Source organism: Mytilus trossulus, chromosome 7, assembly GCF_036588685.1.
Source record: "Mytilus trossulus isolate FHL-02 chromosome 7, PNRI_Mtr1.1.1.hap1, whole genome shotgun sequence".
Lineage (NCBI taxonomy): Eukaryota > Metazoa > Mollusca > Bivalvia > Mytilida > Mytilidae > Mytilus > Mytilus trossulus.
Genome location: NC_086379.1, coordinates 21,040,773 through 21,061,283, shown reverse-complemented (window position 1 = coordinate 21,061,283; position 20,511 = coordinate 21,040,773). Strand labels below are relative to the sequence as shown.

General features: G+C 32.3%; 2 protein-coding genes across 2 annotated transcripts; both read left to right on the top strand.

The window, feature by feature from the left end:
- LOC134724777 (uncharacterized) lies at positions 1-3,106 on the top strand. Its single transcript, XM_063588024.1, has 2 exons — positions 1-83; positions 986-3,106. Exon 2 carries the CDS (start codon positions 989-991, stop codon positions 2,189-2,191), a length of 1,203 nt encoding a protein of 400 aa, XP_063444094.1. The 5' UTR covers positions 1-83; positions 986-988; the 3' UTR covers positions 2,192-3,106.
- Positions 3,107-9,947: 6,841 nt separating this feature from the next.
- LOC134726892 (uncharacterized) lies at positions 9,948-19,241 on the top strand. Its single transcript, XM_063591293.1, has 5 exons — positions 9,948-10,060; positions 11,485-11,626; positions 12,352-12,464; positions 18,406-18,508; positions 19,049-19,241. The coding sequence occupies exons 1-5, from the start codon at positions 9,961-9,963 to the stop codon at positions 19,188-19,190; spliced, it is 600 nt and encodes a 199-aa protein (XP_063447363.1). The 5' UTR covers positions 9,948-9,960; the 3' UTR covers positions 19,191-19,241.
- Positions 19,242-20,511: the final 1,270 nt, after the last annotated feature.

The window sequence follows — 20,511 nt, the reverse complement described above, 5'->3', positions numbered from 1 at the left end:
AGATTTTTAGCTGGTTTAAAAATGCAAACGTGTGATGGGTGACATGGATATGTCGGTTCTTGATAGGAACTCATGATCTTAAGGTGAGTATAGGATTAAGACTGCGTGTTTTAACTTCTAGTTATTATGGTAAACGTATTTTGACGAGAGCATGCATTATTTACATTTCGAGAAGAGTTTTTAATATTGAGTGGAATTATTTTGTTGAATATTATATGTTTCCCTCTGTTTAGATATAGAAAGATGTGATGTGAGTGCCAATGAGACAACTCTCCATCCAAATAACAATTTAAAAAAGTAAACCATTATAGGTCAATAGGTTTTTGTTTGTGTTTTGTTATATGGGTGGTGGTTGCTGTCCTATAAATGTTTATTTGTTATGTCTTTGAATCCATGTTTTTATGCTGTATATCTTATATGTGAAGAGTGAAGAGTATTTATTTATTATTATTAACTATCCGTGATTTTGATACTGACATGAACACTTTTGTCAGTAGGTTCCGTTTACAGCTAATTTCCTAATACATGTAGAGCAAGACTTCGGTAAGCTTGTTTGTTTTCTTTGTATATTGTATAAAATTGTAATTGGGATATAGCCCCCAATGAAATGTAAATATTATATATACATGTTTAACTATGTCGGAGTATATATTGTTTGAAGATGCCAATTGTTATTACAAAGCTTGATCAAATGTGTGTAGCCATCCAAAGTATTATTCTACAAGCATTAGGAAATCAGCTGTAAACGTAAAACGATAATTAAGTATGAGCAATCAGGGTTGAATACAGCATATTTCAAAACTGATATTTCGTGAAGGAATTGACATGTAAATTTTACAAAAAAGAAAACAAAGCAGACAAATAAACACACCAACAAACGTACGCACTTTGATATTCTCAATTTAAATCACACTTTGGATATTCTTTATTTTATTCTGATTTACCTCGTGCTAAGTGTTTAACAATTTCTATTTCTAATTTTCAGAGAATGTCAACCCCAAGAAACTATACTTGCATTTTGTGTTCAAAAAGACCAAAAACCAGAGACAGGCGGAAACTTATTGGACCCAACAATAAATCACTTCGTAAATGTTTACAGCAGTTTTTTATTGAACATGACAAAATTAATCACACTAACAGTGTAATATGTAATAAATGCAGGATACGATGCTCTCGAGAAATTGACACAAATGTAAGATGCCCAATACAAACTACAATATCTGAATCAATTAATGATGACACGGAGTACGTCCCTCCAGCAAAGTATGCCAGATGCCATCCATGTAAATCTCCACCAAGTATCGCACTGCCTATACCATCAGCTGGCGGTGGCCACTCGCAGTGTGTTGTGTGTAAACGCCGAGGCCCAAAGCTAGTAGTTGTCCCAACAAACGCTAGATTTAATATCTTTTTGGATAAACTCATTATTCTCACAGTTGGTGCCAGATGTTGTCCAGGACACTTGTGCAATGAAATATTTTTACCTGATGCACTTGACAGAATTTCGCATTCGCAGTCCTCGTCCATTTTTAACCGTACTGACTTAATGGACCTTATTACGCAAATCCGAGATATGGCCTTGAGAGGAAGCAAGCGGCGAATTGACTTTGACACAGAAAATGCCCTTACAAGCTCAGACATTTTAAATCTTACAGGCCTTTCTAAGGAAAACTTTAATGACCTATGTTCAATTGTCCAAAAGGGTAATTTACGGGATTCTCGGACTCGTAGTGTCCGGACTTGTATTGGAATATTTCTAACCAAATTGAAGTCCGGTTTATCAAATAAACTTCTATCAACACTTTTTAATCTTGGTAAAGATTCTGTAAGACGTGCTATTGCATCAGCTAGAAAATACTTGTCTGAAAATTTTGTTCCATCTAATCTAGGATTTAATCATATAAGTAGGGAAGAGGTTATAACATCGCATACTCGACCTCTAGCGCAATCACTGTTCGGAAAAGGAATGTATCCAGCAATTATAGTAGCAGATGGCACTTATATCTATATCCAGAAAAGTTCACAATTCAAGTTCCAACGTAAATGTTATAGCATGCACAAACATCGACCACTGGTTAAACCAATGGTCTTTGTAACAACTTCTGGTTACATTATAAGTGTAATTGGACCTTACTATAGCGACGGAAAAAAACAACGATGCACAAATAATGAAGCACATCATCCAACATGACATTGAAGAATTTAAGGAATGGGTGGCTGAGGATGATATTATGATTGTTGACCGTGGCTTTAGAGATGCACTTGACTTACTGCAAGAAATGGGTATTCAAACAAAAATGCCAGCTTTTAATAAAAAAGGGGAGTCTCAACTTCCAGTTGAAGACAGCAACGTAACAAGACTTGTTACGAAAATCCGTTATCAGGAAATGTGTCTTGTGTAAAAGTGTACTCTCTGGTTTTATGTATAGGTGTATATGAAGAAAAAAAACCAATCCATGTTCTTTAAACCTTACAGAAAGGCAGTTCAATTAATGCACGGGTTAATATGACTGAATTCTTATATACATGTATTTTAATCACCTAAGCCGTTCTTATGACCGTCCGTTTGTCAAAAATATATTTTCTTCACATTCCTTTTCTCTCAAAAACTAATATTCATGTCACAATGTCTTCATCTTTTGTCATGCAGCGGCCAAATGTATCAAGTTGTAGTTTGTGCGTTTTTTCGAATCTCTCAGACAATAACTTATTTTTTTTCTGATATGTTGAGTTACTAGTTCAACATAGTTTTTCATATACATGTTTTTCATATGACTACATGTATTTGCAATTAATTGTAAGATTTAATAAATAAGTACATAACTGATTAAAAATTATTTTCATGATAAAGCATAATGACAGTGTATGTTCTTTATAGCTTGTGACTTTGGTATTAAGAGTATATCCATTCTTTACTCACGGAAAATTGCGGACTGTAGAAAATAAAGAATAATTTGTCACATAATGCAGAATTAATAAAAAAAATTACTAGATTCTTTGCAACAAATACTGAATGCATATACCTATTGTTAATTCTATGTTCAGTGTAGATGTCCACATTTAATAGGATTCTTTGAAAGTATTAAGAGAGAGTTGAGATAGATAACGACCCAATTACAAATCAATTAATTGATTAATTGATTTTTTTTCGAACAGGTATATTTTGTTCCAAGTAGATCTGATTATTTTTCTGAGCAGATCTTCTGGGCATCTTAGAAAAAAGATCTTGGTTTAAGAGTATTTTAGAAAGAATCATTAAAAAACAATGTCAATATCTAAAATTTTAAATTAAAAAAAAATCATTTTCAAAAATTAAGTGTCTTCAAGTGTATCAAGTGTAAAATATTTAGAGAGAATAATCATTTTGAAATGATTATACAGAATTTTATAGGACAATTCGTGTTTTTTCCAATGGAAATAGGACCTATTACTGACATTTTGATTTGAGTCAAAAAGTTTCTAAAATATTCCTGAAAAAAAATTCTCCGTTAATTTTAAACAAATATTTCATATAATTTTTCCTCATCAAGGAATTCCAATGTTTTCGAGGGAAAAAAAACTAAGGCCTTTGTGGACAATTGTCTCATTGGCAATCATACCATATCTTCTTATGTATATCTATGTCAGTATGACCAAGATTTTATTATGTTTATATTGGAAATCGAAATATATTGTCCAACAATTTAACATCCAAGCTAGCTGAAAGCGCTTATATAGGATTTCACTATTTTTAGGTATGTTTCTGTTGCCATAGCAACGGTAACTATGGTATTATAATAAACATGAATTGTATGCAAATTTTATGAAATAGCATTTGTACAATGTATGACTTGAAAAATAACATTTCCCTTATCAACTGAATGTTAAAACAGGATTTGCTACATTGAAATTTCAAAATGGCTACAAATAAAAATATTCCATAGAAAAAGACGATTTTTTTATTTATTTGACATCAGTTTTAAATGTTTCTCACGCAAAAACGGCTTGAGATATGAACAAAATGTTTTCTGTTCTATAAAGTGGATTGTTAAGGCATGATTTTCAGAAAAAATGAATTTGTTCTAGGCTGGGGCCGATTTTGGCCCTTATTGCCCCTACTCCAAATTTGCCATGCGTTTATATTTTTTTTAATAAAACTATTCATTTACAGTTGTTGTTTGTTCTTAAGTTTTCTATGTTGTGTCATGTGAACTATTGTTTGTCTGTTTGTCCTTATCATTTTTAGCCATGGTGTTGTCAGTTTATTTTCGATTTATGAATTTGACTGTCCCTCTGCTATCTTTCGTCCCTCTTTTTAATTTGTTCTTTATGAGCACGTGTGTCTTCATTCTTTAATCGCTGTTTTTTCCTGCCTAATTGCTCTATGCGGTGGCTGAAGCAGTTACGAGAGGTCTCGTAGTTAAGGTCACTGCATACGGGGAAAACGTTATCAAATTAGTGTCTTCGAAGTAAAAGACTCGATCACACCTTACCGGATAGCTTTTTTTTAATCCGTTCATGCCCGTTAGACGTCCGTTCTTATCCGTTTAACGTCCGTCCATATCCGTTGCAAGTCCGTTAAGCGTACGTGTTATCCGTTGACGTCCGTTCTGTCCGGTGGAACACTTTGAACATATTCAAAACTTTGAATTGTCGTCCAACGGATAAAATGTCCGTTGTACGTCCGTTAGGCGTCCGTTTTGTATAGTACTCGTCCGTTTCGTTTCCGGTTTGTATCCGTTGCGTGTCTGTTATACATCCGTTTAAGGTCTGGAAGTATAAGTTCGTCTTCACAATCAAGCAGCTCTTATTCAGGCCTGACACTGCCCTTTGGTGGAATTTTGAAGACCAATTTACTAATCCCCTATGGTCTCATAGGGGTCAACACGTGACGGCATGAAACCAATCACAACGTGTATCAGGATTATAGTTTAGTACGCCAGACGCGCGTTTCGTCTACATAAGACTCACCAGTGACGCTCATATCAAAAATATTTATAAAACCAAATAAGTACAAAGTTGAAGAGCATTGATGATCCAAAATTCATGCCTCTCTCAATTCACTTATCAGGCACGCTTTCCTGTTCTGTGTGTAGTGTTCATCAATGCCACGATCTGGTAAACTTAGGCAACAACCTCAGAGTTAATTGACTTGCGATCAACAAGAACAGAATGAAATATTACTTGTCTATAATACGTTGTAGCAATTAATATAACATATGTGCAGGCAATAATTAGTTTAGTATATATACACGTTTTGGTTCAATTATTTCGATAACATAGATATTCCAGAGTACGTGGGAAAAATTACATCACAAATATCCTGAACTCCGAAGAAAAATAAAAAAGGAAAGTCCCTTATCAAATGGCAAAATCAAAAGCGTAAACACATCAACGAATGGATAACAAATGTCAGACTCCTGACTTGGTACATGCATTTTCTTTTGTAGAAAATTTTGGATTTAACCTTGTTTTATAGCTAGCTACACCTCGCACTTGTATGACAGTAGCATCAAATTTCTGTATATTGACAACAATTTGTAAACAAAACAAACAGACATTTTATGGAGAGTTGTCTCATTGGCAATCATATTACATCTTCTTTTTAAAATATATAAAAGGTACAAATGTCAACATGTAGAAAAAGTATCATAATTTACCAAACAACAATAACACAATGACGGGATTCATAAGTTGACACCCACGTCATATGTATAAAGAAACGTTAAAAGGCAGATGGACAAAGCACACGGAAAAGGGAAAGCGTGTTTGGTTTTTTAATTTACCATGTGTTCATATACATGAAATATTTGTAATAAAAACTATTCATTTACAGTTGTTAAATTTGTTTTTTAAGAATCCGTTATTTCTATTTTCTTTCAAATGGACATGTGTGTCTACATTCTTTCATCGCGGTTTTTCTTTCAATTGTTCTATTCGGTGGTCGAAGTAATGACGAGAGGTCTCGTAGTTAAGGTCACTGCATACGGGGAAAACATCATCAAATCAGTGTCTTCGAAGTCAAGAATATAAAATTGGTACATTTATGAAGATTTTGATAATATGAATGATTTTCTTTTTTTTTAAAAGTTCATTTTCAATTCTTTTACAGTGAAACTAACACATTCAAGTGCAAAAAGTTGTAACATGTTTAATTTTTTTTTCAAATTCGGAGTTTCATATGACTTGATGGTTTTGGGCTTTTGTGAATTTCTAGCAGTATGTATTTGATCATCTTGAAGATTCTTGGTTATCAATCGTTTTTACTCTGAACTTGCCTACAATAGTAGAGGGGCATTATGTTTTATGGTCTGTGCGTCCGTTCTTCCGTCCGTCCGTCCGTTCATTCGTTCTTCTTTCCCGCTTCAGGTTAAAGTGTTTGGTCAAGGTAGTTTTTGATGAAGTTGAAGTTCATTAAAATTGAAACTTAGTACACATGTTGCCTATAATATGATCTTTCTGACTGTAATGCCCAATAAGAGTTTTTATCCCAAGTTCACGGTCCACTTAACATACAAAAAATGGTAGTGAGATTGGGGTATCGTGTACTGCGTACGCGGTTTTTTTTCTTTAACTGACTTTAAAAAAAAAAAAAATTTTGTGATTGGCTTTGTGAAAAAATGTTTCTTTTAGAGCACATTTTGAATAACATTATTTTTAATGGTTTTACTACATTTTGTTACATGTGCAAATTCATTATGTCATACCAAACACATTATCAAATGGTAGTTTTAAAAAACATCATCAAACTTTTCTATAACAAAATGTTCATACATTCAGTTTTAAAAGTACCTCGTCAATTGTAGATTCTATATTTCACATAGTATGGGATCCAATTACTCTTACGCGTTGTATAAACTTTGCTTTTCCGGGGTTTTCTTTTCACTAACTGAATTATTATCGGTATAGTTTCGGTTTGTGCACTTTGAACTTAAGGACGCTTCACTATGGCAACAGACTACGCATGCTCGAAAATCCTTTCTGTGATTGGACAATATGATGTCATGCAGGGTGATTTGGTTGTGTTTGAAAAAACGTCTCGGAAATTATATCGTGATGGAAAGAAAGTGAAAAACTATAAATATTTGCAATATGTCCAACAATTTTAAACGTATGTGGATGCTGAATAAGTTACCATATGCGTTGCATTAGAAATCATCTTTTAATCAATAAAAGAGCTTGATCAATTCTTGGTATGGCAGCTCATGCACATGTTTCGCGTCAAAACTATTACAATTCTGTTCATTTTTTTTGGTACCTGGTGTTCAGTGGTCGTCGTTTGCTGATGTGACTCGAATCATAATTGTTTCTAGTTTATCGTTTTTTGAAAAGAATAGACCGTTGGTTTTCCTGTTTGAATGGTTTTACAGTAGCCATTTGTGGGTCCTTTATGGCTTGCTGTTCGGTGTGAGTCAATGCTCCGTGTAGAAGGCCGTACTTTGATCAGATAATGGTTATTTTTACAAATTGAATGCCTTGGATGTCTCACCTTGGACAAGTTAATGTGAGTGACACAGTAAATCATGCAATGTATTGGTGTTTTTCCCCGACGTAGTCGGTATAGTTTCGGTTTGTGCCCTTTGAACTTAAGGACGCTTAACTATGGCAACAGAATACGCATGCTCGAAAATTCTTTCTGTGATTGGACAAAATGCTGTGGGTGATTTGGTTGTGTTTGAAAAAAACGTCTGGTTAATTATATCGTGATGGAAAGCAAGTGAAAAACCATAAATATTTGAACTAGATCTTACAAAGATTTATATTTTTATTAAAATAATTGTTTCTCCAATAGCCCTTTGCATCCATGACAGCTGTTTATTCGGGACAATTATATAATTATATAATTTTTAATGTAAACTTTGTTGTACGAACGTACATGACTTTAAGAACGCACCTACGCATGTGAGATTTCCGCGGGGTTTTGGTGAATGTAAACAGAAAGAAACTACTTATACTTCTAATAGTTTCTAGCTTTGTTAACCATGAATTAAGTTTAATGTAAACAGTAGTAAATGTATATTTGTTTCTTTTTATTTGAACTAGATTTTTTTGACAAATAAAATTTGTAAGTGTCATCACAATATTCTTATATATTATTGCCTTAATATAACTAGTAGACTTAGTAAAGTATTTCTTGTAGTAACCTTCAGATGGAGATTTTATTAAAGAGGTTCTGCATCATTAAGTCATTGTGCTTCTGACGATTATCGAAATGATAGTTTTAAAATATACTCAAATTTAAATACGTCGGATATCTTTTTCAAAGATAGTTCTTGTTGTTTATTAAACCTTGAATGAAACGTGACATATGAAAGCAGGCCTAGTGAATAAAGCTCTGTTCCTCTCCTAAATACGGAATTGTTTTCGTTTTAACTGGTATGAACTTTTAAACGCTTGATGATCTTCCCGAAGGATAAATCAAGCTGCAGTCGGTATCATATAATTAAAACATTTGGTTAGTTTTCCGAATCTCGTCTTATTTCCTAATTCTGTTCTGTGGTCAATCTGAGCTGCATGATAAAGCAAATTATAATTTCGTTACTTGTCCTGCCCTATAAAAATCAAGGCCGACAAGATATTTTTTCTATCAGCTCATTGAAATATTTTTTTCATGAGACAGTGATATATGTATTTTGAAGATTTACCCCAAGAATTAGATTATAAATAAGTAACGACTGTAATATGTTTATCTATCGATTCGATATTACATATTTATAAAATGTGGTGCACACTTTAAAATAACATACTACGAGAGTTATTCAGTGTTCATTACATTTTGTATGCCATTTTTTCATAGACAGGAAAAAAATACAGTCATTCTTTAATTAATCTACACTGAAAATCAACTTCATTACCTACCAGGCATTTTATTCGTTCCAATGCAAGTTCTCTGTTCTATTCGATTAATTTCAGACTTATTTTGCTTCCTTTTATGATTTTTATTTATATTTCATTAAAAATATGAAATATGAATCTGATTTTTATAGTTGGATCTGATGCCGTGTCAGTTAGTTTTTTCGTTTGAACAATTGTTTTTTCTTAAGTCTTTATAGCTGACGATACGGTATTGGATTTTTATTCGTTGTTGAAGGCCGTACGATGACGAATAGTTGTTGATATTGTCTGCGTCAATTAGTATCTTGTGGAGAATTGTATCATTGGTAATCATACCACATTCCTAGTTTTATGTATACGTATTTCATCTTAATCCAACTCATTTTACTTTGTTGCTTTTGTCTAATACGATTTTTTAAATATCATAAGTGACGAAGACAAAAGTTGATAAGATTGAATTCGCTCTTATGCATACGGTTTATGTGTTATCATAAGAACTCATACATATTGTCTCCTTCTGCTTAAATCTTCTGTTTCAGAGATTGTTTTTGTAAAATCAATCAATTTGTAAGGCACAAATCTGCTAAATGTAACATTGTAAGAAGCAATTGTACAACCGTTATTTAGTTTGTACCAAAAAAAAAACACAGACAAGTATGTAAGAATGACCTTCAAAACTAATTATCTAACTCTTGCTTACTACTAAATTCTTAACTAAACACAGTAATTCATATATTTTAGGGCTATATCAGGCATAAATAGTTCATTTATCTATGAACTTTTCAAGCCCTGGAAAAAAACAAATTAAGATAAATACTTTTTTTACATTTTTGGGAAAAAATCATGACAAATAAATTAACATTATATCAAATTAAATCATTGTTGTCAGTAACTCCAAGCAAGATAAGCTTGATTGGAAAATCATTGTATTTATACAAAATTGACAAAGTAGATAAAAAAAACGTGCTGACATTTATGATTATAACACCGCGTTTACTATACAATATTAAAAAAATGAACATATGAACATTTAGTTGTAAATTATCTCAACAATTATTGTACTTTATATTCTGTAATTAACACATTATTATTCGTCAATTATTTATATTAATATTGTACTTATTATGCGCTCACATATATAAATAAATGACATTTTTATATTCAGCACAACACATTTACACCAAATTTGTTTCGACTAGTTCAACTATGTTTGCCTTGATACTCGTTCTCGTCGGTGTTGCTTCGGGTAAGTTATTTTTTGTTCTAAGTACTAATATTTGATTGTAAACAATATTGTATTTTCTGCATTGATAATATTTTTATGGCAACAATATCATATCACCACGTGTTTGTGTCAGTTTTCATTTTACTTAATATAGAATAAATATAATACTAAACCTTAGTTCTGTTCCTTTCAAATGTGCATCTGGTGCAAAAAAAATTGGTACCGTTAATGTTATTACTACCACTGGATCGATGCCTCTGCTGGTGGACTATTAGTTCCCGAGGGTATCACCAGCCCAGTAGCCAGTACTTCGGTACTGGCATGAATATGTTTGTAATATTTTGTAACAGCAAATTTTAATTTAAAATTTGCTGTTACAAAATATTAGAAATTATTATAAATTAAGGAATGTATCTCCCCCATGCAAAGCTCTGATTCCTTTCAAGGATTTGGCTAGGCTATACTTTTTGGACCTTTTGGATTATATCTCTTCATCTTTTATATAAGCTTTGGATTTCAAATATTTTGGCAACGAGCATCACTGAAGAGACATGTAATGTCGAAATGCGTATCTGGTGCAATAAAATTGGTACCTGTAATGTTATTAAGGCTTGTATTATAATTTAAATGCCTGTTCCGCCTGCCATAAACACAGATAACGTAGAACGCTGGATTAAACGGAGTAATATGCACATGCCAATCTGAATTCCATGTATAATAACAGTGGTAAAAATCTTTGTTTAAGTAAAATTCATATAAATTATGCCTTTTTTCTTGCACACCGAGCGCCGATTGTGATTTCGTATTGAAGATCTGTTAATATTTCAAAATATAATTAAATAAAAGTAAAAGTTAAATGAAGACGTAACAAAATCAGTCCAGTAACAAGCAAAACATATCATTTATATGCTCTTTTTCTATAAACTGTCGAAAGATTGATGAATGTCTATTAATACACGGTTTTTCTACCACTAGTTATTGGTCACATTTGGCACAACTTTTTAATTTTGTGGGTTTAAATTCCCTATTATATCGGGGTTTTTTATAAGGTCTACTTTGTATTTTGATTCGAGAGTCAATGAAGAGTCTATTATTGACCATACGAGTCTCGTGATACAAATCATATGTCAGGTAGTCTTGATGAGTTTTTACATTGTGATCATGTCAGATAACTTATACATATATATCGTCTTAAAAAACATCGTTAACAAGATATCGAATTTTCTAATTTGATGGATCAGTGTTTAAAGCCGATTTCAATACTGTATTTTGCTATTTCGTTGCTGTCAGTTTATACTGGTTGAGGAAACAGTCGTCACCTGAGAGATAACCTGACAATTCAAGTCAATTAAGATAGAATGAGGCGAGCACAACTGCCCCTTGCGGGATTTCACCTCATTACCTCAGTATTGATAGTTTAAAGAATTTTCAAAAAAATATTATAGTTTCAGGAACATCATGGTCTGTTCCGAGAGAATGCTATCCAGTGTTTAGTTGTTCTTACAGATTTCTGGATATTCGAAACTTCTTCTATGCTGGCGATATTTTAAAAGATGTCAGCGAAGAAACAGTTGAAGAGCTATGCCAGTAGGTGTATATTTCTGTAATTAAATAGTTAAAATGAAGTCTCGATATCTCAATAGAATGAGTTTAAATCCCTGCGTAGGAAGAATACAACTTTACTTGTAACTATATAAATATTGCAAGATCTTGTCACAATTTTTTTGTTGACTAAATGTTTACCTGTGTGTTTAAACTTCAAATAATGTTTTACAAGCATTGGTTAACTGTTAAAAAGAGCAATTAAAACATGTTTTGTGTCAATATTAGATATGCTTTCTTTTTCTGTGAATTATACTAAGAAGAATATTGAAATTGTAAGTATCAATATGCAAAATCGTATCTTAACTTCGGATAAAAAAAAATGAGTTTGAAGCAATAAATTAAAAAATATGTGTGGTATACGTAAATGAGCAAGAAATCAAACATCAACGATAATTGACCACCAGGTTAACATACGTAGTATAACAGTTTTCTACAACAGACTGATATGAAAGTAGAAGATTACAATTTCTGTGAGACCACTCATTTTCAAGCGATTTTTGTTCGTGACTTTCGTGAGTACGAAAATAAATCAAATGTTTAAAAATTTGAAGAAATAAGAAATTTGAGGACAAAGTTATTCGTGAAGTCGGCTCAAAATGGATAAACTCGAAAGAAAGTATCCGTAAAATTAAGTTAAGTAACAGAATCAAGGAGGAGCTCTCATATTCTATAGATTTATATGTTAATATTGTATGTTGCATTTGCAGCCATTTGAAGTCCAAATCGGTGTGTAAGGAGGCGGAAAAGTGTAAGGAGATGGATTTTGTTACTAAAATGATGGCTGAAATAGAAAGAGCTGTTTGTGTTGAGTATAAAAAAGGTTTGTATATCATTTGCATTAGATAATCGAAACAAATCATAATGTTGAGTTTATATATGTCCATGCCCGTATGGTACTGTCACAGTAGCAAATAGTAAACAGAAAAGAAATTTGATATCCGAATAGACGTATTTACACTTGTATGCAAATTTGTCCGCCATTACATAACATCACACAGGTTCCCGTAAACTTTGACTTCATAATTCTAAATATTTGACGAATATCTACCATAAATACAAAAACATTTTTATCACCATCCAACGAATTAATTAGTAAACTATCTTAGTTGATGTATCACGTTTGCTTATGTTGATTCCCTTCTCATAGTCAGGTTTTTAATACTAGTGCAAATATAAACGGCCTTTGTTACTTTGAAATTCAATAATAATGTATTATTGTGGTTTGACTCATCACTAGAGAGCACTGTTTTCGTCCAATAATTCGATTAGTGTTGAAAGTATGTAGAAAAAAGTTGTTCCTACTAGTACCACATACACTTAACATCATCAAATTTGTATGAAAATGGTGTCACGGTCAGATGAACCATGTCAGACATACAGACATGTACACCTTTCAATAATTCCATACACCACTATGATTGACATATTACTGGTACATGTAGTATCCGGGATATAGTCCAAACTTATATGAAATTTGTTAAATGAACCAGGTAAAATAACAAACACACTGAATAGTTAATGCTCTTTAACTTTGTACTTGTTTGGCTTTAGAAATATGTTGATATGAGCGTCACTGATGAGTCTTATACAGACGAAACGTGCGTCTAGCGTACTAAATTATAATCTTGGAATATTTAAACCACTGGGTCGATGCCTTGTAGTTAGTATACTAAGACAAGTTAACACTTGAAAACTTTGTTATTAAAACAAATGAGACAAATAAAGGATAAAAAAGTGCTGGCATTTATGATAATCACAGCATGTTTATTAAATACCATAACACTTGTTTATAATGATATGTAATTAACACATCACAATTTCTTAATTATCCTCATGAATGCCATACTTTCCGTGCTTTTTATATAAAAAAAATTGCATGCTCATCTTCACCATAAAACGTTCAGATCAAACTCGTTTCAACAAGTAAGATGCTGTTGGTTTTGTAATCCTTCATTTCGTCTGTGCCTTGGAAATTCAAAAAGGAAAGTCCAAAATCAAAAGGCAAATTCAAAAGTCCAAACACATCAAACGAATGTATAACAACTGTCATATTTCTGACTTGGTACAGGCTTGGTTTTATAGCTAGCTAAACCTCTCACTTCTATGACAGTCGCATCAAATGCCATTACATTGTCAACGATGCATGAACAAAACAAACATATATATACTCAAAGAGTGAAAATGTCAAAAAATGGGGTACAGCAGTCAATATTGTGTTATCATTTTAATATTACTATAAAAACAATGAATGTAACGAAGAAGCACAAAAAGGCATACATCAAATTTAACATACTCATTTTGCTTTTCTTATACGACTTGATTTATTTATGTAAAGTCTACCCATAAAGGATGGGAAGTTTTCAGTACAGGTGTAAAATGTCGCGTTTGAAATTCGCACAGGTAGACATACAAATAATTTTGTCGTTCAAAGTATGACGGCATACATATATGCAGAGTCACGTAAAGTAGATCTAACAAAAACAGACTTAACAGTTACAGTAATAATAATAAATAAAATAATTGTGTGGTTCAAAGTATGACGGGATACATAAGTACAGTTTCACGTTAAATGTATATCGTAAAAAACAGGATATTATTTGGTGAAATAACACATTCCGGAACTTAAATTGATCTTTTCGGCGGTAAAGTCCGATGGTGACATCCGACACAAATTCCTAAACCTGACCTGAGTACATTCTTAATTCAAGTTTAAATAATACAAAACTTGCAAGCTCTTCAATAATTAAAAATATAGGTTGGAATGAGAAATATCCTGTTTTGATTTTGGAACATTCATGAAATATTGACGCAACTATTAAATGTTGCTGCCATTTCAGAGGACAAGTTCTTCGTTTATCATGTACCATATTTTTCATGGCAAACTTGATATTTGTCAATAATTGTATCTCTCGTCGAACATAGATGTTTCGCTCCACAATGTCCTATTTTACCAAAACCTTACAATAAGTACCTTTTGTATTTTCTGAAAATATGTGTTCGTCCTAAACATGAAATATATACCAGAAGTCATTTAACAAACACCACCAAATCATGATATATCTGTATACTTAGGTATTTATTGAATTGCAAAGGCGTTAGTTATTGAACATATATACATAGGCTGATTTCTTGCGCTTTAATATGTTGTGCTTATATTTGCTCTCCCTATCATTGTGTAGTGTTGACACACCACACACACCTGACACACCACACACACCTGATACACCATCTCAATGTTCCTTTGTCTAGGTTTACATTGTCATCTCTTTAAATCTGGCTTCTATTATAATAAATGGACAAATAACTCGTTGGCTTTCCATGAATAATATTTGCGTAGAACACAAGCATAAACGGAGTGGTTGGCAAACATGAAAACTAAATATCGGGGTCTTAATTCGAGATGTTTTCAAATATACCGTTCCTTCATTTCAAAAAGGCTTGACAAACCAATTGGGGATGGTAATGTCGTACTTCATGATTGTTAATATTCTTAAATATAACGATTGAAGACATAGATCCCACTTGACAAGTAAGTATTGTATGTTTTTTATGCTCATCATGAAACAGAAATAGTACCGCTAAAATTATACTGTCTGATACTGATAAAAAGGGTATACAATTGTCCAAGGTGCGAATTTGTTTCCTGTTGCTGATTTCATACTTGGTCAATGACACGGCTGGGGAAAGTTACATCCCCGAGTGGTTCAACCGCTCAAAACTTCCCGTAGACACTCCTTTTACGGCTTAACCTGTACCACTTATTCTATTCCACGAATATCAGATAATGTATCAGCATCATTACAATTCTACATTAACAAGTTACCGAATTTTCTAGCATGGTTGATTGATTAGTCAGTGTTTCGATAGTATTGTGCTCTTTAACTTGGTCTGTGTTTATTAACGGGCGAAGCCAGAATGACCGAAGAGAACCATCGACCTTTGATGTGAAATCTCGCAATCCTAGACGATTGGTGTCGAATTTCACCAGCCACGTGCAAGAATTGAACATGAGTGATGACAAACTAGTAAATGTTCTGATGAAAATTTATTATACAGTTGCAGGTACATCCTTGTGTGTTCCGAGAGAATGTTATCCAGCATTCCGATGTTTCAATGTTTTAATTCTAATCTATGGCATTATTTCCTTTATATTCACAGAAAAAAAGCCCAATAAAATCTTACTTGAGGAAAACTCAAAATCAGTATTTTTAATTTCCTCTGGAAGGGGAGATAACTCTTTTAAAAATGAGTCTTTTTTTTGGTCAGGTTTTGGTTGTTTTTCTTGAAATTTATATAAATATGATACTTTGATGGGCTTTTAAGTTTTTGTTTGACTAAATTATATAGTCTCCAGCTCATGAAATGTACAAAACCGAAGTGTGATGGGTAGTTTTATTTTTTCGTGTTTTTTTCATTTACGAAATTGCAAATTTGAAGCATTGTAACCATTTTGAAAATATAATGTGTAAATTTGTTTATACCTGTATATTATATTATTTTAGCAGCTTACTTATCTAAAGACACTTTAAACCACAAAAAGAAGAATGCATGCTTTATTATTTTTATTAAATTTGAGATTCTTTTCCGTGACATGTTGAAAAATTCAATAAATGGTCAACTAACGAATTACGAAATCCAAATTAAATCTTGATAAAATATATGAAAACACCTTTAGAGTTGTTTGTGATACTCTCAAGACCGCTAAAAGATCAATAATCAATACATTCTGATGAATAGAAGCGGTAAAGATATTTCTGCCTTTTTTTCTAGAGTTATCTCTCTTTTTAATGCAAATATCCCTAGGAATTTTAAATGGTGAATTTTTTAGTCTTCATCAAGTTAGATTTTATGGAACTTTTCTTTGTGTATATTCGGGATATAATGCTTAAGATTAAAACTTAAAAACCTTCTGTTGCAATTACTTTCGGGTTAGGGTCTATTTTAAGCTAGATTGACTGGACTATATGCTGTTTTTTACTATCTTCATACCTTTATATGTACCTTGACTTATCACAAACTAAAGATTCATCGGCATGTAAATCATGTTCAGTCGTAGAAATTTATAAATGTACTAGCATTTTCAATTTCAGATTATTATGAACTTTAATCTTGATGGTTTCAATATAAACGATAAAATACCAAAACTATCTCATTTTTAAGATTTGATTATATTTGATCATACACATGTATGTAACTTACTATGTGTCCATCAAAATATTACAGTTTTCAATAAGACAAGTATTGAGGTAGAAAATTATTCTTATATTGTAAATCAACTAATTGTGGAGAGTGTCCCCGAGTAGACAAAATAAAGCGTATATGAAACGTTGCGATTGTGTAAAACTTACATCATCCCGATAAAATCATCAAGAAACTTTAAAAAATCGCGAGAAATAAATTGCCGCGAATTTGGGAACAAAGGGTTAAATGTGATATCTGCAAAAATAAGTTCATTTTTAATATTTTATATAACATCTTCCATTCTTCAGATTTTTACGTTGATATTTCATAATGTAGAACAAATCCGTCTGTAAAAAGGCAAGCGAAAAAGTGTAAAATGATGGATTATGTGACTGATCTTATGACTGAAATGGAAAGAGCTGTTTGTGTTGAGTACAAACAAAGTTTTGTCTATCATTTGCATTAGATATTAGAGTTATACTGCTGTTGCCTTTATTTATTCAGTAGACTAAACCTGTAGTAGATAAAGTTACAGTAATTTCTAACGACTCATTAAGACTTTGGCATGTTTGTACATGCACACTTGTTTTTATCTGTTAAATATTTTATATTTGCTTTTCTTTCTTATTGAATTTATTGTTGTTGTGAGGCATCGGCGATTTTGTTTACAGTCTATGACATTTATATTTTCATGTTTAGGTCACGGTACAGTGGATGAGCTATCCAACAGATTTTGGTGACATTTTTCAAACAATTATGGCTACTTGAATTTAACTGAAGTCGAAAATAATGATAACTTTAATTTTATTGTCTAATAATGTAACCGTGACGTCAACAACATTTTTCTCCGTTTTTTCCTTGAAAACGAATTAAATTATGAGCAATCATTGTAAAAAAATTTCTGTCTGTTCGAAATAACATAAAAATGTGATGCATACTGCAAAAAAACTTGCTGTGCAAGTTATTCGCTATGCATCACGCTTTATGTTATGTTTTCAGCATGTTCATAGATAGCAAAGATTTAACTAATTGAATACTGAATGTTGGTATCAAGTGTTTTATATGCAATGACTACTTTTGATTAATTTTGTATAGAAATATATGGTTTCTTATCTGTTGATAGGTTTCCAGTGATCAAAAAGGACCTTTAGATCAGACTTAAATTTCGATTTTTTAAGCTCAGAATAGTGGAACAAGTAAATATTCAGAAATAAAGACAAGATAAAAAAAAAGTTTATATCAGGAAAGAATGAGAAAATACCAAAAACATAGAGTCATCAGAGATAAATATGTTTCCAATCTCTAAGCCAATCCACTTAATCTCCTATTGTCAAATTTTCAAGTTAAATACCTGGTGATTGCTGCTTGTCTGTTATTGTACGTGGTGTTTGTAGGAACCATGCAAAGACTCGGGTTGAACATGAGAATGCTTTATATCTTTGTGGGATTGTTTCGTCATCCTTAGGGTGTATGAAAACTAACGTAGGGCTTCGATATAGATTTAAGCAGTGTCTTATCATTGTTAACTATATATTTAGCGCCAATTACTAGTAATCAATATAATGCTATTTACATTTCAGACATTCAAGGTTTAACAACATGCTACAATGCACCAGAGTTCAGATCTAGATTCGCGGAATGTGTCCGAGATTCTTTTACAAGCTATAATCCAAATACGTGTGGGTAAGTTTTATTATTGGCAATTAGCGTTTTATTTCAATAATGGGCGGTCAAATTTATATTTTAACAATTAAAAATTGTTAATTAAAAACGTATTTAGTGGCACATTATTTTTATTATGACTTAAAAGACACTATATGATCCGTTCTTTTCAGTTTTCAATTTTCATGATAGCACTATTCTTTGTGTTTACTTTATTGTTTTGTTTTAAAGTAATTGCAGCTACCAGGAACACATGTGTGGAGTATACAAATATATGTTTTAAGTACGGCTATGTTTTAAACAAAAATGAGTACCTCGAGATCATAATCTGAAACAGCAGCATGTCCTTTTTGGAGCATGCGTTTATTGTACTATGATTTGATTTAATCCAAGCCCTGACAAAACGAAAATCATAATTAGTGTCTACCTATGTGATACTCAAATTTGTCTTTCATTAAAGATAACTGCATGACAAACCAATAAATTCAAATCACAGAGTTTTCTGATTAAATGCATATGTACTGGTAACATCCATAGGCAATGTTTTATTTTTGATTACAGGTTTGTAAACGGCCTGAAAATCTGTGCTTCGATGTTCAAACAGTGTGGAGAAAAGCAACACGCATCTGCTATCGACAATATGCTCACCGAATATGGTACAACTCTATGCGAGCATCACAAATTCAATATTGGAGCTCCTTAATTCTAGCTCAATATTGAATCTAAGATGATTTTTGATCTACCAAAAATAAAAATAGAAAACACGAACTTTAATTACCTGCCATATTTTCACAACAACACTGACCGATTGAAAAAAAAATTGACGATTATACGAAATTTACACGAAAAAATTAAAAATTCGTGCACAGAAGACTAAGTTTATGATGTGTGTATGCATTGGTTCAAGAATTGGAAGAACATAATTTTTCACCGGTCCCTCGTTTCTTATGACTTTAACAATGACTGTATTGAACGGGTCGTCATAGATAAAATTATTTCTTATCTCAACGTTTTAAACAGTGTAACAAAAATCGAAATCTAAAATAAAACTGTCATTACAAAAAAAACTAGCATTTTCGTGGTATTTCATTTCGTGGTTTTGTCAAAGTCTACATACAAGCCTGTAGATAATAAGAACTTAGTTGAATAACCGGTACCCACGAAATCAACGAAAATTGGTATCCTATGAACCACTATAATGAATCAAAATAGGCTGCGAAAGCAGTGGTAAATCTTTTTTAACCAAAAAAAGATGAAAATGCTAGGTTGAACTCACTTGGATTGTTTTTATTCGTAACAATTGTAGAGCATACTAGTATTGTATTAGTAATCTTACCTTTCTTAGAAAAGAATAGGAACAATAAAGTTTTAAAAATGTTTTTAAAATATGTTTTGGACATGGACATTTCTTCTTCATTATGCGAATTTGGCTAAACTTTGGGTCCATTTGTTTTGTTACTCAACGTCTGCATATTAAACTGTCAGTTTTTTTCAAAAACTTTAGGCTGGGGTTCATCATTGAAGAAATTTTTGTAGTCGAAATGCGAATCTTGTACAGTCAAAAAGGTATCATCAGTAATCCAAGGCAGTTGACACTTTAAATGCCTATTTTGGACGAGAAGATCATAGTGTGATATGAATTAAAACCTATACGTTGTACTAGACTGTCACACTTGTGTCAGATAAAAGTGTAAGTACAAACGATACCAGTCCGAAGGAAGACACACCATTCTACGCCAGAACAAAACTCTTATTCATAAACGGGCCACGTCCACTTTTATTTCTTGCCTACCTGATTTTTGTAGTTCGTTATTATGTTGTACTGTTATACCATAAATAAGGCCGTTGGTTTTCTCGCTTGAATTGTTTTACGTTGTCTTATCGGGGCCTTTTATAGCTGACTATATGCGGTATGGGCTTTGCTCATTGTTGACCCGTACGGTGACCTATTATTGTAAATGTTCGTGTCATTGTTTGTCTTTTGTGGATAGTTGTCTCATTGGCAATCATACCATATCTTCTTT

What these genes read in the sequence shown, in the direction of transcription:
- LOC134724777 (XM_063588024.1), top strand. Translation starts at nt 989, where the DNA reads ATGTCAACCCCAAGAAACTATACTTGCATTTTGTGTTCAAAAAGACCA.
- LOC134726892 (XM_063591293.1), top strand. Translation starts at nt 9,961, where the DNA reads ATGACATTTTTATATTCAGCACAACACATTTACACCAAATTTGTTTCG. An exon ending in ACAGTTGAAGAGCTATGCCA is followed by an intron (nt 11,627 to 12,351) that starts GTAGGTGTATAT and finishes TTGCATTTGCAG; the next exon opens with CCATTTGAAGTCCAAATCGG. An exon ending in TATAATCCAAATACGTGTGG is followed by an intron (nt 18,509 to 19,048) that starts GTAAGTTTTATT and finishes TTTTGATTACAG; the next exon opens with GTTTGTAAACGGCCTGAAAA.